Below are 19,994 nucleotides of genomic sequence, written 5' to 3' on the forward strand. Positions count from 1 at the left end.
ATAATACCTGTAGCCATAGCAACCTGCAGCCATAGCAACCTGGCTACAAAATATAAAACATAGGAACCACCTTAGCAACCACTTTAGGAACCGCCTTAGCAACCACTTTAGGAACCACCTTAGCTACCACCTTAGCAACCACCTCAGCAACCACCCTAGCAACCACCCTAACAACCACCCTAACAACCACTTTAGTAACCACCTTAGCAACCACTTTAGTTAACCACCTCAGTAACCACTTTAGTAACCACCTTAGCAACCACCTCAATAACCACCCTAACAACCACCTTAGCAACCACTTTAGTAACCACCTTAGCAACCACTTTAGTTAACCACCTTAGCAACCACTTTAGTAACCACCTTAGCAACCACCTCAATAACCACCCTAACAACCACCTTAGTAACCACCTTAGCAACCACCGCAGGAACCACTTTAGTAACCACCTTAGCAACCACCGCAGGAACCACTTTAGTAACCACCTTAGCAACCACATCCAACATCAGAGCAGGATATGAATCCATTTTGGTCCAAAGTGAAACTATTTGATGTTTGGACATAAAAACTTTCATACGTGAATCCTTCTGACTGTCGCTGTAGCGCCACCGTGAGGTTGAGCTTTGTGGTTGGAGGTGAAATATTAGATTCAGCGGGTCAAAGTTTTCACTCGTGCTGTGAAATAAGTCAACATCTGTTTAATGGATTGGAACAAAATTTAGTTTAGTTCTCCTAAAAGTGAACATGAGGTTCCAGCTGCGAGTCAAACCGTCTGCTGCCAAACATCTGGACTCATTTATGGTGTTTTGGGTCACGGCGGGTATGACATCATCTTCACCTGCAGGCCTCCGCTGGCTGCTGCGTGTGTTATGATGTCTGCAGGCGTTACAGTTGCAGTTTAGTCTTCATGTCAGCTTCTCGCCGTCCTCTGGCTCCTCAGGTGGCCCAGCTGCTGCTCAGCAGTAACATGGTGGTGGCGTTGTTGGAGGGAGAGAGGAAGGAGCCGACGGACTCCGCCTTCACCACGCCGCTGCACCTCGCCGCCCGCAACGGACACAAAGACATCATACGGTAAGACGAGCCTCAGCAGCTCATTCAGAGTTTGAGACTTTTTATTGTTGGATTTATAGTTTGGTTCACACACTGCTGCTTTCTTTTTTTAAAGTATATGTTTGTTGGGCTTTTTGCCTTTAATGGACAGGTTAGTAGAGATAGACAGGAAACAGGAAACAGGGCAATGACACGCAGGAGAGGACTGCTCGGTGCGGGATTCGAACCATGGTTGCCTGCAGTGAGGACTACAGCCTCTACACATGTGGCGGGCGCTCCTCCCACTGAGCTAAACTCATCACCTGCTGCTTTCTTTAACCCTTTACGTACTGCTCATATTCTGACTCATCAGTCATTAATAAATGTGACAACCAGGGAGCCGATAAACCCGCTGGAGGCTCCGCAGGTCAAACTCTACATGTTGAATCCACCTGAAGTCTGATCTGCTGCATCTTTTACAATATGTTAATATCTTCATCTTAAACGTGACTGTGGTGGCTCCGAGTGTGTGTGTATTACGCAGTGTGTGTGTGTGTGTGTGTGTGTGTTACTCAGTATGTGTGTGTTACTCAGTATGTGTGTGTGTGTGTGTGTGTGTGTGTGAGAGAGAGTGTGTGCGTGTGTGTGTGTTACTCAGTGTGTGTGTGTGTGAAGGCTGCTGCGGTTTGTGGTTGTAAACCACTGAGACAGTTTGTTTGCATGGAGACATGATGCATGAACTCTGGTGCTGTGTGTGTGTGTGTGTGTGTGTGTGTGTGTGTGTGTGTGTGTGTGTGTGTGCACGTTTTCATTACCTCTTGGGAACCAAAGTCTGGTCCTAATGATGAACATCATATCTGAGATCCTGGTTAACGTTTGGCTATCCACAATGTAATGTCCTCACAAGGATAGCTGTGTGTGTGTGTGTGTGTATGTGTGTGTATATGTGTGTGTGTGTGTGTGTGTGTGTGTGTGTGTGTGCGTGTGTGTGTGTTTTTAGGCCTCACACTCCCAGCAGAGTTCTGAAATCTGAAATCGCCTCTAACGTCTCCGTGACCCAGTTCAGTGATGTTCTCCTCCCAGTTCTCTGTGTGTGTGTGTGTGAGTGTGTGAGTGTGTGTGTGTCTGTGTGAGTGTGTGTGTGTCTGTGTGTGTGTGTGTGTGTCTGTGTGTGAGTGTGTGTGTGTCTGTGTGTCTGTGTCTGTGTGTGTGTGTGTGTGTGTGTGTGTGTATGTGTGTGTGAGTGTGTGTGTCTGTGTGTCTGTGTGTGTGTGTGTGTGTCTGTCTGTGTGTGTCTGTGTCTGTGTGTGTGTGTGTGTGTGTGTGTCTGTGTGTGTGTGTGTGTGTGTGTGTGAGTGTGTGTGAGTGTGTGTGTGTGTGTGTGTTCATACAGTGGAAGGAACACTCAGCACTGTAGACTTTAACTCTAACCTGCTTTGTGTTGGATGTATCGTCGAGTTGTTGAGAAATAAAGTTTATGACTAATACTGTTTGTATTAATTATTTTATTCATTGCATCACTACACAAACATTTTATATAAGTTAATATCATATTATTATTATTATTTCATTATTTAATATTATTTTATTATTTTGTCATTTATTCAGTTTTTATCTTCTTTCACTCTCCTGTTTTTACTCCTTTTATTTTCCATCTTACATTTCATTCATCTTTTTTTTATTAATCATATTATTTAAAATGTTAATAGTATTATTATATAAGATATGTAAGATCATGCCAAACTAGTTGATATGGTGTTAGGTAGGAAGGAAGGAAGGAAGAAAGGAAGGAAGGATGTAAGATCATGCCAAACTAGTTGATATGGTGTTAGGTAGGAAGGAAGGAAGGAAGGAAGGAAGGAAGGAAGGATGTAAGATCATGCCAAACTAGTTGATATGGTGTTAGGTAGGAAGGAAGGAAGGAAGAAAGGAAGGAAGGATGTAAGATCATGCCAAACTAGTTGATATGGTGTTAGGTAGGAAGGAAGGAAGGAAGGAAGGAAGGAAGGAAGGATGTAAGATCATGCCAAACTAGTTGATATGGTGTTTTATTGACTATTTACTGTTTTTATGGTTACACCACTTAGACATTTTTACCATAATCCTCTAATATATTCTCCTTCCTTAGTATTATTGATTGATTGTGATTAACTGTTCATTCTTCTTCTTGTTTTTTGTCTCATTTCATCCACAACACAAAAGTATTCAGATTACTGTCAGAGAGTGCTAAAAAGAGAAAATATTCACATTTCAGAATCTGTGTGTGTGTGTGTGTGTGTGTGTGTGTGTGTGTGTGTGTGTGTGTGTGTGTGTGTGTGTGTGTGTGTGTGTGTGTGTGTGTGTGTGTGTAGGCTGCTGCTGACGGCCGGCATCGACATCAACACCACCACCAAGTCTGGGACGGCGCTGCACGAAGCGTCGCTGTACGGGAAGACGGAGGTGGTGAGGCTGCTGCTGGACGTGAGTTCACACACACACACACATACACATATACACACACACATATATATATACACACATATACATATATACACACACACACATACACATATACACACACACATATATATATACACACACATACACACACACACACACACACACACACACATATACATATATACACACACACACATACACATATGCACACACACACACACACAACGAAGCGTTAATTAGAGCCTCAGAAGTGAAGCTGCGTATGGTTACACCACTTAGACATTTTTACCATAATCCTCTAATATATTCTCTCTAAATGGATTAAAAGCAGAAATTTGATGCTGGGTCCACAAAAAAAGAATGTGTGAAGTTATTCATACGTTTATTTTCACATTTTAACCCTTTAAATTTAAACTAGACCTCATGGAGACAGTAAAACCTCACTGACCCATGACAGAAGGAAACTGAACCGGTGAGTTTACTGGTTGCTGTGTTCTTGTCGCTCAGGCCGGCGTCGACGTGAACATCCGTAACACCTACAACCAGACGGCGCTGGACATCGTCAACCAGTTCACCACATCGCATGCCAGCAAGGACATCAAGCAGCTGCTGCGAGGTCAGAACGCTGACTCACCCGACGCTGACTCACCTGACGCTGACTCACCTGACTCACCTGACGCTGACTCACCTGACTCTGACTCACCTGACGCTGACTCACCTGACTCACCTGACGCTGACTCACCTGACTCTGACTCACCTGACTCACCTGACGCTGACTCTGACTCACCTGACGCTGACTCACCTGACTCTGACTCACCCGACGCTGACTCACCCGACGCTGACTCACCTGACTCACCTGACTCACCTGACTCTGACTCACCTGACTCACCTGACGCTGACTCACCTGACTCTGACTCACCTGACTCACCTGACGCTGACTCACCTGACGCTGACTCACCTGACTCTGACTCACCTGACGCTGACTCACCTGACTCACCTGACGCTGACTCACCTGACTCACCTGACTCTGACTCACCCGACGCTGACTCACCCGACGCTGACTCACCTGACTCACCTGACTCTGACTCACCTGACTCACCTGACTCTGACTCACCTGACTCTGACTCACCTGACGCTGACTCACCTGACTCTGACTCACCTGACTCACCTGACGCTGACTCACCTGACGCTGACTCACCTGACGCAGACTCACCTGACTCTGACTCACCTGACGCTGACTCACCTGACTCTGACTCACTTGACTCACCTGACTCTGACTCACCTGACGCTGACTCACCTGACTCACCTGACTCTGACTCACTTGACTCACCTGACTCTGACTCACCTGACTCTGACTCACCTGACGCTGACTCACCTGACTCTGACTCACCTGACTCTGACTCAACTGACTCTTACTCACCTGACGCTGACTCACCTGACTCTGACTCACCTGACTCTGACTCACCTGACTCACCTGACGCTGACTCACCTGACGCTGACTCACCTGACCCTGACTCACCTGACTCTGACTCACCTGACGCTGACTCACCTGACCCTGACTCACCTGACTCTGACTCACCTGACTCTGACTCACCTGACTCTGACTCACCTGACTCTGACTCACCTGACGCAGACTCACCTGACGCAGACTCACCTGACTCTGACTCTATATTATTTATTATATTATATGTGTCATATTATATTATATATTATATATGTGGTAATGCAGACTGTTACTAAAGGATCTAAATATTTCCTCCTCTATTGTTTGCTGAGCAGTTTTTCTATAAATGATAAAAAACTATGAAACAATGAAACCTGACATTTCTAAAAACCCAAATGTCTCCTGAAGTTCTTCCTTCCCAGAGTGACACCAACATTACGACGTTAACATGAATGAAATGATATCCTCTGGTCTCATGAATGTCTGAATGATCTGATCTGTGATGTTTCTCTGACAGATGCGACGGGCGTTCTGCAGGTCAGAGCTCTGAAAGACTACTGGAACCTCCACGACCCCACGGCTCTGAATATCAGAGCAGGAGACGTCATCATGGTGAGACACACACACACACACACACATACACATACACACACAGACACACATACTCTCTCACACACACATACATACACACATACACACACACACACACACACACACACACACACACACATATACTATTACTATATTTATTAATGAAGTAAACGGAGCACTTTTGCTCAGTTCATTGAAAGAATAAAGAATGAGGAGAGGAACATGTTGGGATTAAAAATGATTAATTAATTAATCAATAAATAAATATATAAATAAACAAATAAATAAATAAATAATAATACAATTATAATAATAATAATATAATTATAATAATTCGTTGGTGCCTAAGCTTAGTTACTCAGTTAGAAAGCTTCAGTGTGTTTCTTCGTGATGCTGTGACGCCCTCTAGTGGACAGAACATGACATAACCACATGTTGACAGCAGTGGAAATACATGAGCCTGTGTATAAATACATAGTGAATATTAATAATATATTAAATCTGAATGTGTTTTTTTTTTCAACACTTATTATTATTACTGACTCTTATAAGAATCTTTAGCTGCTGAAAGTTTAGCAGGACGACGTCTCTGCTCAGATAATAAACGATGGTTAAATCATCCAGCAGAGCCTCAGTTATCTCTGACTGACTGATATCTGCATGCCGCAACGCTGATGAAACATCCGACACATTAACCGTCTGAAGTCGAGGCGGCGGCGGCGCTCACCGGTCTGACTTCCTGTCTGTGAGTCAGTGAGGTGAGAGAAGCTGCAGCTGTGCGTCTGCTCACGTTCAAACTTGCTCGATGAGTCCGGCAGTCGTTTAATATCCTGTAAGAAACAGAAGACAGACATCCAGAGAGAGAGAGAGAGAGAGAGAGAGAGAGAAGGAGAGAGACAGAGAGAGAAAAACAAGAATAAAAACTAGGGCTGTCAAACGATAAATTTTTTTAATCGAGATTAATCGCAGAATTTCCATAGTTAATCACGATTAATGGCGTTTTGAATTGCATGTTTAAAATCCTGTTATTTTCCATTTGAAGGCAGTTTTAAGCCCATAATGTAAAGCATTTCTTACCAGAGTGTCTTAACTGGGAATCAATCACGGCTCTGCTGCGACTCCCACACTCCAAAATGGTCCTTTGGTGGAGCTGAGGCTGGCTTGGCTGCACCTGGGTGTTTAGCGTGGAGGTGCTAACTCAAACTCCACGTACTCCGGTGGTAGTTAAACTCCGTTTGACACAGGTTGCATTTTACTTTTGACTTGTCAACTGAAGCGTCTGGAAGTGTTTTAAAGTTAAACAAGCCGTTCAAAAGTCCAGTAGCTCTCTTACTTTCCATCAGCGCGGTAGGTTTACTGCAGGAGGCCACTTCAAAGCATAGCGCTACAGCTAGAGGAGCCGTCTACGGGGGAGTAGAAGGGACAAAAAGGCTTGACACATTAAAATGAGATTTAAAAACATTAACGCGTTATGGATTGCATTAATCTAATTGCGATTAACGCGTTAACGCTGACAGCCCTAATAAAAATATAAATATGAAAAACAAACCAAGAAGGTAGAACTTATAAAACACGTTTATTTCATTTCATTTACCTTCAGCGTAGTCCATGAAGGATCCTTGTTGCCCTGTGTTACTCCCTCGTTCCTTCATCTATGCTCATGCTGTGTATTCAGTCGGCGTCTCGTCTCGTCTCTCCTGCAGGTGTTGGAGCAGCACATGGACGGACGCTGGAAGGGACACATCCACGACAGCCAGAGAGGGACGGACAGAGTCGGCTTCTTCCCTCCGTCCATTGTGGAAGTCATCAGCAGGCGGAACGGTCAGTTAAAGTCAACGTAGAGGAGATTCAGTTGGTTCCTCCGTCGTCACAGACCTCCAGAGCGGGCAGTCAAAGTAGAAAAGGCGGGAAATGTCAGAAATGATGTTGGAAACACAGGAAGGATGATAGAGGCTGCTTACTGTTAGTTTTATCGTAACAAGTGTCACGTGCAGACCAAAACCAACAATGTGCTCTAAGCTCACTGGTCCCAACTAAAGACTGGTGCTGATATAATCTATATTTCTATCACTTGTGTGTCGTAGTGATGGATGTCTTCTCCATCAGTAAAGCTCCTCCTCAGCTTTACTGAGCTTTCTAGTTGAGTTTCATTGTTTAGCTGCAGCTTTCCTGTTCTGGTTCAGTCTCAGCTGCTCTCATAGTGTCACTGTTCACTTCCTGCTGATCAGCTTCTACATGAAGTGATCACAATTATGACATTGATTTCTGCTGGTTTCTCTCTGCACCTGAGATTTGTAGAGTGCGGTTCTTTCTCCATCTTCACCCTGTCGATGGTCAGTGTTCAGATCAGAGCGCTTCATCAGCTTCATCACACAGGATGTAGATTTAAAGCCACTCAGTGCTGCTCAGAGATCCTGAGAACTAACCTGCTTGCTTCCAGACCATCTCATGCCTCCACCTCCTCTTTCCTTCCTCCTGCGTCCATCACTCCATCCACACCACATAATGACTGACCTCCACCTCTAACCATCAGCTTGTTAACCTCCTCCTCCTCCTCCTCCTCCTCTTTCCTCCTTCTCCTCCCTGTATCGCCCTGTAGGGGGCACCCTATCCCGGCACGCCTCTCTGCCCACCCAGCGCCAGCAGCTGCTGTCCAGAGCCCCCCTCTCCTCCAGCCTCAGCTCCGCCCCTCAGACCGACGACTCCTACACTCTGTACACCCCCCCCACCCACGTGGTGCTGCCGCTAGCCAACGGCCTCGCTGCCAACACAGGTATACACACTCAGGACACAAAACACACATAAGAACCTATAAACAGTGGTGGAAGAAGTACTCAGATTCTTTACCTAAGAAGAAGTAACAATCCAAAAATACTAATAATACAAGTAAAATGTGGGGCCCCTCCAAAGGGTCAGCAGGTAAATGTGAGGGCTGCTGAGATGATTAATGGGAAAGAAGAAAAAACAAAGTTCTGATTCACAAATGTGTTTTCAGTTTTTGGACTTTTTCTCTAATCTTTGATTTTTGCTGAAATATTGGATCATTTGAACATTTATTGAAATGAAAGCATGTGAGAAGTTTAGAGGGAAGAATCAGTATTTGGTGGAGCTGTTAACAACTCATAGACATCTGAAATGTGAGCCGACTACACACTGCTGACTGGTTTCATCTTTAACAATGTGTTGGATTTTAAAAGCTTGTTATATTTTCCATTGTGTCAAATCTGCATCTGAAAAGTAACTAAAGCTGTTCAATAAATGTAGTGGAGTAGAAAGTACCTCACATGGAAATACTACAGTAAAGTACAAGTACCTCAGACTGTACTACAATAAAGTACTAGTACCTCAAACTGTACTACAGTAAAGTACAAGTACCTCAAACTGTACTACAGTAAAGTACAAGTACCTCAGACTGTACTACAGTAAAGTACAAGTACCTCAAACTGTATTGTAGTAAAGTACTAGTACCTCAAACTGTACTACAATAAAGTACTAGTACCTCAAACTGTACTACAATAAAGTACTAGTACCTCAAACTGTACTACAGTAAAGTACAAGTACCTCTAACTGTACTACAGTAAAGTACAAGTACCTCAAACTGTACTACAGTGAAGTACTAGTACCTCTAATTATACTACAGTAAAGTACTAGTACCTCTAACTGTACTACAGTAAAGTACTAGTACCTCTAACTGTACTACAGTAAAGTACTAGTACCTCTAACTGTACTTAAATACTTGAGTAAATGTACTTATTTACTTTCCACCACTGCTTATAAACATTGAACACTGACCTCCAGCATGGATTTCAGGGTGTCTGTAAGTGTTACATTTCCTTTCTGAAGATGGTGAATATTGTCTTTTTCCTGCTGTAGTAACAGTTGTAAGTTTTTGTGTCTGTTTGCGGTTGCTAGGAGACGTTGTACATGTGTAAACTACAGAGAGACTGCAGGAAGAGTTTCAGTCAGTAACATCACTGCTGCTGCATCACAGAAAACTTCTATTAATTCATTAATTTCCACCAAATCAAAGCTCCCCTCTTCAGACAGAGACACTCGCTGTCCTTTCATACCTAATACCCCGCCCTCTCCCCCCCCCCCCCCTCAGTCAGCCCCACCCCCCACCCCGACAGAGCTGAGCTCAGCCCATCGGAGTCTTTGTGTCTGATCGGTCTGTCTCCGAGCCGTCTGTCTCAGTCCGGGTGTCCCTTCGAGGACATCTGGGTGCTCAGGGACTCGTGTCATGGTAAGAGCCCCCGAACAAACTGCCCCGAAGCTGCATCGCTGCCCCGCTGAACGCTCTGCAGTAGGACCCGACACACCAAGACCGCTTCAGAGCCGCTGTCCTCCCAATCTGATGGCTGTGTCACCTCACGTAACTTCACGTAACGTCACCTCACCTCACGTCACTTCACGTAACTTCACGTCAGTTCAGTTAACGTAACGTCAGTTCAGTTAACGTAACGCCAGTTAACGTAATGTCACGTCACTTCGCGCAACTTCATGTAACTTCACGTCACCTCACGTAACTTAATGTCGCCTCACGTCATCTCACGTAACTAAACGTAACTTCACGTCAGTTCAGTTAATGTAACGTCAGTTAACGTAACTTCACGTCAGTTCACATAACTTCACGTAACGTCAGTTCACGTAACGTCACCTCACGCCAGTTCACGTCACGGAACTTCAGTTCACATAACTTCACGTAACTTCACGTCAGTTCACGTCACCTCACGTAACTTCACGTCAGTTCACATAACTTCACGTAACTTCACGTCAGTTCACGTCACCTCACGTAACTTCACGTCAGTTCAGATAACTTCACGCCAGTTCACGTAACTTCACGTCACCTCACAGTTCACGTAACGTAACTTCACGTCAGTTCATGTAACTTCACACCAGTTCACGTAACGTCACGTCAGTTCACATCAGTTCACATAACTTCACGTCAGTTCACGTAACGTAACTTCATGTCATCTCACGTAACGTAACTTCACGTCATCTCACGTAACTAAACGTAACTTCACGTCAGTTCAGTTAACGTAACGTCAGTTAACGTAACGTCAGTTCACATAACTTCACGCCAGTTCACGTAACTTCATGTCACCTCACGTCAGTTCACGTAACTTCACGCCAGTTCACATCACGGGACTTTAGTTCATGTAACCTCACGTCAGTTCACATCAGTTCACGTAACTACACATCAGTTCACGTAACGTAACTTCACGCCAGTTCACGTAACTTCACGTCACCTCACGTCAGTTCACATCAGTTCACTTAACTACACATCAGTTCACGTAACGTAACTTCACGTCACCTCACGTCAGTTCACGTAACTTCACGTCACCTCACGTCAGTTCACATCAGTTCACGTAACTTCACGTCAGTTCACGTAATGTAACTTCACGTCACCTCACGTCAGTTCACGTAACTTCACGTCAGTTCACGTAATGTAACTTCACGTCACCTCACGTCACTTCACGTAACTTCACGTCTGTTCAAATAACTTCTGACTGTGTCACATTGACTAACCACACCTCCAGCATCTGGTCGCCTCCCACAGCCTTCAGGCGGCCGCGATGGTCTTGGTGTGTTGGGTCCAAACACTCTTCATTCACTGTGTCGTCTGCTTCAGGCTGAACTTAAAGTCAGAGCTCCTCGCTGCTGCCACAAGGAGGCCAAACCACTCCACCCCTGCACTCTGTGTACTGTTATTTATTCCCTCAGTGTATCATCATAGCTCAGATCAGCTAATTATTGGATTCCAGGAAGCAAAGTCCCAAATTTAAAATGAGGTTCCCCCAAAGAGAACAGTTGTATTTATCTCTATGAATATATTTACTTCATGAGTAGCGAGGTGGCTTCTGAGTTTTACTAATGTCTTCTTTGAGTTTCTGACTTGTGTGTGTGTGTGTGTGTGTGTTTTTCAAAATTAATGAATCTTTTAATAAAAGCTTTAATAAAGTTATCTACCCAGCTATAGTTCTAAAGATGTGCAGTGTATGTTAGCCGTGGCTGAAAGTAGCTACTGTCCTCATCAGGCTGTGATGTGTGTTTCTCTCTGAGGAACTTGGTCATTCCACATTAAAGCTCGCAGCAGTTTAGTGAACAAGTTTCTTTTTCTGCAGTTTAGGAATTGAGATACTTGGTGAGTATGGCTCCAGACTTTTGCTACCCCCGCCCCCCTCTTCTTTAAAGCCTGATGCTGCTGGCTACATGCCTGTCATGGATGGCTCCCCTTGCTCTGCCACAGCACAGCTTTCATACCAGAAACCTGCATCCCGCCCGTCGCGCCCCCCCCCCCCCCCTCCCCAGCCCCTGCAGGCTTGTTGGCCCCTCAGCGACGAGCCTCCGCTGCTTCTGACCGATGTGACGGACATCATGAATGTGTTTGTGTCTTGCAGCCGGAGACAGAAACAGTGTTGGGAGCACCGGCAGCGTTGGCAGCACCCGCAGCGCCGGGAGTGGTCAGAGCACTGAGAGCAACAGCGCACCCAATGGACTCCAACACAACACTGGTCACCATGACAACGCCAACAAGGTACACATACAGGATGTGAGGCTGTAATGTAAAACAGATCTGATGTGATGGGCTCAATGCTAGTGTTGACATCTTTTTATTTTTCTCTATATGAATTGTTTTATTTATATTAGCGTTTTTTAAATGATGGAAAGAAGGAAGGCACGAGGGAAGGAAGGGAGGAAGGAAGGAAGGAAAGGAGGAAGGAAGGTAGGATGGAGGGAGAAAAAAAGAGGAAGGAAGGAAAGAAGGACAGAAAAGAAGGTAGGGGGAGGAAAGAAAGAGAGAAGGAGGAAGGGAGGAAGGAAAGGAAGGAATGGAGGAGGGAAGGAAGGGAGGAAAGAAAGAAGGGAGGGAGGAAAGGAAGGAAGGACGGAGGAAAGAAGGAAGGAAGGTAGGATGGAGGGAGAAAGGAAGAGGAAGGAAAGAAGGACAGAAGGACAGGAAAGAAAGGAAGGAAGGGAGGAAAGAAGGAACAGTCCAAACAGACGGGGTCGATTTGACCTGGGAGGACGACAGGAAGGTTAACTATAATAACCCTTCCTCTCAGTAAACTCACTGATTAAGTGTTTTATGTGCAGCCGGCGCCCCCTGCTGTTGATGCTGCACACTCAGACCTCAGCAAGCAGCCGGACTATCCTGCAGGTACTCTTCATTTCTTTTTGTTTTTACTGATATTAGACTCCCAAACACTAAACATCGACATCAACATATAACTTTACCGCCTGTTACATGCACAGCACAGATGCAGAAAAATGGATTCATGCTTTTATCTCAAGCCGACTTCTTACTGAGAGGCTTCAGCTCATTCTAAACTCTGCAGCTCAAATATGAACCAGAACCAAGAGGAGAGAACACAAGAGTCCAGTTTTAGCTTCCTGTCAGTTTCAGAGCTCTTTACATACAAAGCTCTTAATGGACTATAGGACCAAACTACACGGAGAACTGCATGTTAGCTGTTTGCTTTCTATAACACTGCGATCACCTGCTGCTAGTTTATTGGAGGCTTCACAGCAACAGAAAGAGAAAAAATCAAGGATGCTATGGAACAAACTACCTTTAGATATCAGGGAAATGTATTATTTACTGTTTTTATTACTATTTTACTCTCATATTCCATTCATGGTTTATGTCCCTTTTATGTGAAGCACTTGCTGCATGTGATTTCTTTAATTGTAAAGCACTGTGAGCTTCATTTATTGTATCAAAGGTACTACACAGTTAAAGTTATCATCATTATTATTGACATTAAACATTGTTTCCACCTCTTCCACAGTATATGTCATGACATGTTTATGTGAACATGATCTAGGTGTCAGTTCCAGTACGAAATATCACCAGTGTTGGGCACGTTACTTTTAAAAAGTATATAGTATAGTATATAGTTACAGTTACTTCTCCCAAAAAGTAACTGAGTTAGTAACTGAATTACTCCATTATAAAAGTAACTAGTTACCAGGGAAAGTAACTATTGCGTTACTTTAAAAAATAATAATTTTTTAAAAAGCATAAATATGTCTGTGTTTTTGGCCACAAGTTTTGTAGCGGCGTGGGCCGTAGAGAGATGCTTCATTAGGTTAGAGTTGCTTGTAACGGACGTGGACAAATAGTTGGCTCTGACACATAATGCACATTTCACATGTATGTTCCTGCCTTTTACCTCAAGGAGATTAAAGTAGTGTCTGTACTTCCAGTTTAAAAATGCAACCTTTTCCTCCGAACTCGCCATTGCTGCAGCTTCTGCTAGTTTGTGTGTGTGAGGCTGCCTCTGATTGGCTTACCATGAAATCTTAATCTGCCTTAAACAGTCATCATGACTGTTGTCCCGCCCCTCCCGTCTTTTGTGGCTTAGAGCAAAGTTGGATGAGAGCAGGTTCACTGAGTAGATTAGCTTCAGTTTGTAACGTGCCTCATTTAATTAAGTAACGTAACGGCGTTGTAACGATGGAAATAGTAATTAGTTACATTACCCGTTACTGATTATTACTTATTCCCATCACTGAATATCACAAACAGAATTTCTTAGCTTGTATTACTTAAAAGTGAGTCTGAGAGTCGAGGACGCCCGTTGACCTCTGTGTGGCCTGGTGTGATGTCACAGCAGGTGGGACTCCGCGGAGGCAGACGGTGACGGTGCAGAGACCTGCAGAGCAGAGCTTCTCCCAGCAGTTTGTCCGTCCTCAGCAGCTGCTGGAGGGGAAGGTAAGCACAAAGAGAGGCTGATGCTTTGTCTGTTGTTAAAGTGGACAAAGAGCAATGAATGAGTAGAAGTCTGCTCCATCAGTTCATTAATATTTACAGGCAGATATGCATACTACTTGCATTTATTCTTTATTGTCCTTGATTGTTTCTATTGATGCTCTTTCTATTTTTTCCCCCACTGTGAGACTATTAAAGGAATATCTTGTCTTAGTATACATTTAAATATTAGGGGTGTGAGGTCAGTTGAGTTTTTCTACTTTTCCACTCACAAGCTTGTGACTGATTCTGAACAACTGTCACTTTTGAATTCCTTATGAATATAGATAAATGTGGGATATGGTGCTTTTTCGAATTTTATAATCCAGCAGGATAGGAAAGGAAATATGATGTTCTGATGTCACAATTTATTTTACATTTTAGATTGAAACACCCAGCTTAAACAGTAACAGTAACAGGAAATGGACACTTCAGAGTATTGCATTTAGGTGTGTTACATTGACTGTTTGTGTGTGTGTTTGTGTGTGTGTGTGTGTGTGTGTGTGTGTGTGTGTGTGTGTGTGTGTGTGTGTGTGTTGTAGGATGCAGAGGCCATCTATCAGTGGCTGAGTGACTTCCAGCTGGAGCAGTACACTGGAAACTTCATCAGTGCTGGATATGATGTGCCGACCATCAGCAGAATGACGCCTGAGGTGAAGAAACACACTTATTTGTATAATAAACGGAACCTGCTGGCTGGAACCGTCTGGTTTTTGGTGACAGCAGCTGCATCTTCTTCATTGAACTCACTGGGATCCTCTATGTGCAGAGTAAATCATGTCTTGTGTCTTGTTGTATCTGCAGGATCTGACAGCCATCGGAGTGACCAAACCGGGCCACCGCAAGAAAATCGCCATTGAGATCAACAACCTGAACATTCCTGAATGGCTGCCGGAGTATATCCCAGTGAGGAACTGTTTTATACCTGAGCTGCTGCCGTAAAACAGGTGAACACTCTGACTTTGATCTGACTGGTTCTTTCTGTTTCTTTTCTCACAGTCTGATCTGGGCGAGTGGCTCAGTGCCATCGGCCTCCCACAGTACCACAAAAAACTCTCTGAGAACGGCTACGACTCCATCAGCATCGTCAGAGACCTCACGTGGGAGGATCTGCAGGAGATCGGCATCACCAAGCTGGGTGAGGACACAACGTCTGTTCCTCAGTGTGACTGTACAGGTGTTGTTTTGCTTTGGTTTGATGGTAAACTTCTCTCCAGGCCACCAGAAGAAGCTGATGCTGGCAGTGAAGAAGCTGTGTGACATCCAGAGGGCGATCCTTCAGGCTGAATCAGGTCAAGGCACGCTGCGACGCAAAGGCCCCGGAGCCCTCCATCTGGTCACCATCGAGCCGCCCGATGCTGGAGGTGAATGCTCTTCGCCTCACACCCCAAAGATGCTGAGCTTCCAGGACAGCGAGCTGAGTGCAGAGCTGCAGACGGCCATGTCGAGCCACTACGGAGGCTGTGAGGAAGGTTTGGCCATCAAGAACGCCGTGGGGATGTCGCAGAGCCAGGAGAGCATCGACAACAGGTCCAGAGGCTCCGGTCGCTCTCAGGAGCCTCCCACAGCTCCCATCAACCACCACAGCTGGTCCCAGGAGAGCCTGGACGGCAGCCCTGCCAAGGAAAGAAACCTCCCAGAGGGCTGGGACCAGAGGCCCCTGCAGCAGCAGCTGCTGCCCAAGCAGGTGCCTCTGGGTACAGCCACCGTGTTCAAGTACCCGGCCATACCAGCTAAGCCCAAACTGCCGGGCTCACGCGGTTCCTCTCCCCACGGCTCCCCGGCACTGAAGGGTTTCAGCTACCTGCATTCTCACTGCGGCTCTACAGACCTGAACACATCTACCAGACCTGAGGAATACAGCCAGACTCTGACGCATCCCAAGAAGCGCACTCATAGCCTGACCCGCTACGCTCTGTCAGACGGAGAGCCTGACGACGAAGACGAGGATCTCGCTCTTCCTTCTGGAAACCTGCCATCGTATGCCACCTTAACTCGCAAACCCGGCCGCAGCCAGGTGGCTCGATTACAGTCAAGTCCAGAGAAGAACGGCAACGTGGGACGCAGTCAATCGTTTGCGGTGCGCGCTCGTAAAAAAGGTCCCCCTCCTCCCCCTCCTAAGAGGCTGAGCTCAGTGAGCAGCACCACCAGCGGAGAGCTGAGTGATAGCAGCACGACGTCGTCTGCCGGCGGTGTGGTGACCGACAGTCCAGGCAGCGTGAGGAGCATCACCGCCAATCTGGAGGGCAGCACAGAGGGGATCAATCATCCAGGACATAAACCGGACCTCACTGAGAAGGAACTGCCTCCCCCCGAGTCCAGAGAGACTCCAGGAGTGAGGAGGAGGGTGCAGAGCGAGTGCGTCCAGACCAGCAGCAGCACCGAGCCAGAGCGAGGGGTGAAGTCAGACTCAGAGGAAGAAGAGTCTAAAGGTCGTGGACTGGATGCATCTTCATCCCCTCAGAATAGCTCCAGCGAGTGCATCCCCTTCGCCGAGGAGGGCAACCTGACCATCAAACAGAGGCCCAAAGCTCCGGGGCCCCCGAGGGCTGAGGCTGTGCTGGAGCCGCCCGACAAACAAGCAGGCAAAAACCTGGAGGTGCCTGAGTTTAACCTGAAGGAGTCGGACACAGTCAAGCGCCGACACAAACCCAAAGACAAGGAGCCGGGTGGAGACTCCCCCAGCAGAGAGGCAGGCTCAGAGTCAGGCGGCAGCAGGCCTCCATCCCAGAGCCAGGACGAGGTCAGTCTGAGGATCAGTGAGGTCGGTGTGGAGAGGCCAGCCAGTCCGGCTACAGGGTCGCCTATCAAACCTCCACTCTCCCCCAAACCTCCTGCAGTCGCCCCAAAACCGGTCCGCCACAGTCTGCTGGCAGCTCAAGGTAAGTTTATGTCCGCTATGAACTCATCTTTGGACCTGAGACAGATCTGGGTCATGACGTAATGATTTTAGACTTTGTCACCTTTACGTGTTGCTCTTGACTTTTTATTCTTACTCTTCAGCAGCTGGACCCTCGTCTCCGACTGTGACTGTCAGCGTGGTTCAGAGTGTGGCCTTCACTTCTCCGTCCTCTCCATCCCACGGGTCCCTGGTTCCAGCCCAGGCTCCATCCTACGGGCCCCTGGTTCCAGCCCAGGCTCCATCCCATGGGCCCCTGGTCCCAGCCCAGGCTCCCTCCCACGGGCCCCTGGTTCCAGCCCAGGCTCCATCCCACGGGCCCCTGGTGCCAGCCCAGGCTCCATCCCACGGGCCCCTGGTGCCAGCCCAGGCTCCATCCCACGGGCCCCTGGTGCCAGCCCAGGCTCCCTCCCACGGGCCCCTGGTCCCAGCTCAGGCGCAGGCTCCCTCCCACGGGCCCCTGGTCCCACCTCCGGCCCCGGCTGCTTCCCTAACCCTGGCCCCTCAGAGCCCCTCTCTGACAGCAGCGAGGCCTCAGGTGTGCGTGGTGGGGCCGGGCCCCGAGTCGTCCTGTGGGACAGAGGTGGTCCAGCAGAGACTGGATCAGACTAGCACGTCTCTGGAAGCCGCTCTGATCGCCGTCGAGAGGAAACTGAACCTGGAGGACTCCGACAGGTAAGAGATTTTTAAAATGATTAACCTTTTACTAATAATAGATCTTATTTCCTATTGTTATATTAGTATTTATCACTAGAGGAAGAAGTACTCAGATCATTTACTTAAATAAAAGTTCCAATGTGTAAAATGATGACATAGATATCATGTGACAATAGAAAAGCTCCTATTGTTCCATATTTGGTGTTTTATTTATGTCATTGTGACACAAATAACATGAACCACTTTATATACAGTTAACTAGTTTACACTACTTTATATACAGTTAGCTAGTTTACACTACTTTATATACAGTTAGCTAGTTTATACTACTTTATATACAGTTAGCTAGTTTACACTACTTTATATACAGTTAGCTAGTTTACACTACTTTATATACAGTTAGCTAGTTTACACTACTTTATATACAGTTAGCTAGTTTACACTACTTTATATACAGTTAGCTAGTTTATACTACTTTATATACAGTTAGCTAGTTTACACTACTTTATATACAGTTAGCTAGTTTATACTACTTTATATACAGTTAGCTAGTTTATACTACTTTATATACAGTTAGCTAGTTTATACTACTTTATATACAGTTAGCTAGTTTATACTACTTTATATACAGTTAGCTAGTTTAGTCCAGTGGTTCCCAACCTAGGGGTGGGGCCCCTCCAAAGGGTCAGCAGATAAATGTGAGGGCTGCTGAGATGATTAATGGGAAAGAAGAAAAAACAAAATTCTGATACACATTGTTTTCAGTTTTTGGACTTTTTCTCTAATCTTTGATTTTTGCTGAAATATTGGATCATTTGAACATTTATTGAAATGAAAGCATGTGAGAAGTTTAGAGGGAAGAATCAGTATTTGGTGGAGCTGTTAACAACTCATAGACATCTGAAATGTGAGCCGACTACACACTGCTGACTGGTTTCATCTTTAACAATGTGTTGGATTTTAAAAGCTTGTTATATTTTCCATTGAGTCAAATCTGCATCTGAAAAGTAACTAAAGCTGTTCAATAAATGTAGTGGAGTAGAAAGTACCTCACATGGAAATACTACAGTAAAGTATTAGTACCTCAGACTGTACTACAGTAAAGTACTAGTACCTCTAACTGTACTACAGTAAAGTACTAGTACCTCAAACTGTACTACAGTAAAGTACTAGTACCTCTAACTGTACTACAGTAAAGTACTAGTACCTCTAACTGTACTACAGTAAAGTACTAGTACCTCAAACTGTACTACAGTAAAGTACTAGTACCTCTAACTGTACTTGTACTTAGTAACTTTACATTACTGATATTAACGTTTGTTTCCACAGCAGCAGAGCGAACACAGTGAAGTCAGCAGGAACCATTTTAGACGACATCGGCAACATGTTCGATGACCTGGCCGACCAGCTGGACGCCATGTTGGACTGAAGACAACATCAACCTTCTCAAAACAAGCAAAATGCACCCTCAAGCTCAGGAAGTGAAACTCAGAAAGAGGAAAAGATGGAACAGAGAAGGATTGATTGATGGAGCGATTTTTTCCGATTCGCTCTCTGAACTGCAACGATGGAGACAGTCAGAGGAGCCGAAGTCAAACACCAGCACTTAATCCTCACCGTGCTTCCTCCAACACTTCGTCTGAATCCTGCACTCAAAGTTTAAATCTGATTTCTGTAGCGATGGATCTCATTAAACGTGAACCAAACACAGAGACACAGCGGTCCACTGTGAGGAAGAAGCTCCAGAGTATTATTGATTATTGTAAAATACTAATATTTGTCAATGCAGTTCTGCCTGTTTGACTTTATAGAGAGCTGAAGTGCTGATGTCACTTCCTGTCTGCCAAAAAAAAAGGGAAGTGAATTCTGGGGTTTAATCTTCTGCAGTGGCTGATACAAGAATATATAATAAATCATCTCTCAGCATTAATCTATGACAGGGGGGTCAAACATGCGGCCCGTGGGCCAGAACTGGCCCGCCGAGGGGTCCACTCCGGCCCACTTTCCTTCCTGTGTTCTTTTCCTTCCTTCCTTCTGTCCTTCTTACCTTTCTTCCTTCTGTCCTTCCTTCCTTTCTTCCTTCTGTCCTTCCTACCTTTCTTCCTTTTGTCCTTCTTACCTTTCTTCCTTCCGTCCTTCCGCCCTTTCTTCCTTCTGTCCTTCCCCCCTTTCTTCCTTCCTTCTG

At 45.6% G+C, this 19,994-nt stretch overlaps 1 protein-coding gene across 1 annotated transcript in view; it reads left to right on the forward strand.

Moving 5' to 3' along the window:
* Positions 1-19,970, forward strand: part of LOC128378610 (caskin-2-like) — a 23,869-nt gene extending 3,899 nt beyond the window's left edge. Inside the window, exons 3-20 of the mRNA XM_053338179.1 lie at positions 936-1,066; positions 3,376-3,484; positions 3,971-4,079; positions 5,425-5,519; positions 7,202-7,319; positions 8,098-8,274; positions 9,670-9,741; positions 11,039-11,044; positions 11,900-12,036; positions 12,597-12,660; positions 14,117-14,217; positions 14,796-14,906; positions 15,058-15,159; positions 15,253-15,391; positions 15,471-17,135; positions 17,257-17,357; positions 17,661-17,827; positions 19,139-19,970. Of these exons, the coding sequence (XP_053194154.1) occupies positions 936-1,066; positions 3,376-3,484; positions 3,971-4,079; positions 5,425-5,519; positions 7,202-7,319; positions 8,098-8,274; positions 9,670-9,741; positions 11,039-11,044; positions 11,900-12,036; positions 12,597-12,660; positions 14,117-14,217; positions 14,796-14,906; positions 15,058-15,159; positions 15,253-15,391; positions 15,471-17,135; positions 17,257-17,357; positions 17,661-17,827; positions 19,139-19,238 (3,504 nt within the window). The 3' untranslated portion in view covers positions 19,239-19,970. The remainder of the gene's footprint in view (positions 1-935; positions 1,067-3,375; positions 3,485-3,970; positions 4,080-5,424; positions 5,520-7,201; positions 7,320-8,097; positions 8,275-9,669; positions 9,742-11,038; positions 11,045-11,899; positions 12,037-12,596; positions 12,661-14,116; positions 14,218-14,795; positions 14,907-15,057; positions 15,160-15,252; positions 15,392-15,470; positions 17,136-17,256; positions 17,358-17,660; positions 17,828-19,138) is intronic.
* The last annotated feature ends 24 nt before the right edge of the window (positions 19,971-19,994 follow it).

Source organism: Scomber japonicus, chromosome 18 (genome assembly GCF_027409825.1).
Source record: "Scomber japonicus isolate fScoJap1 chromosome 18, fScoJap1.pri, whole genome shotgun sequence".
In the NCBI taxonomy this organism is placed as follows: Eukaryota; Metazoa; Chordata; class Actinopteri; order Scombriformes; family Scombridae; genus Scomber; species Scomber japonicus.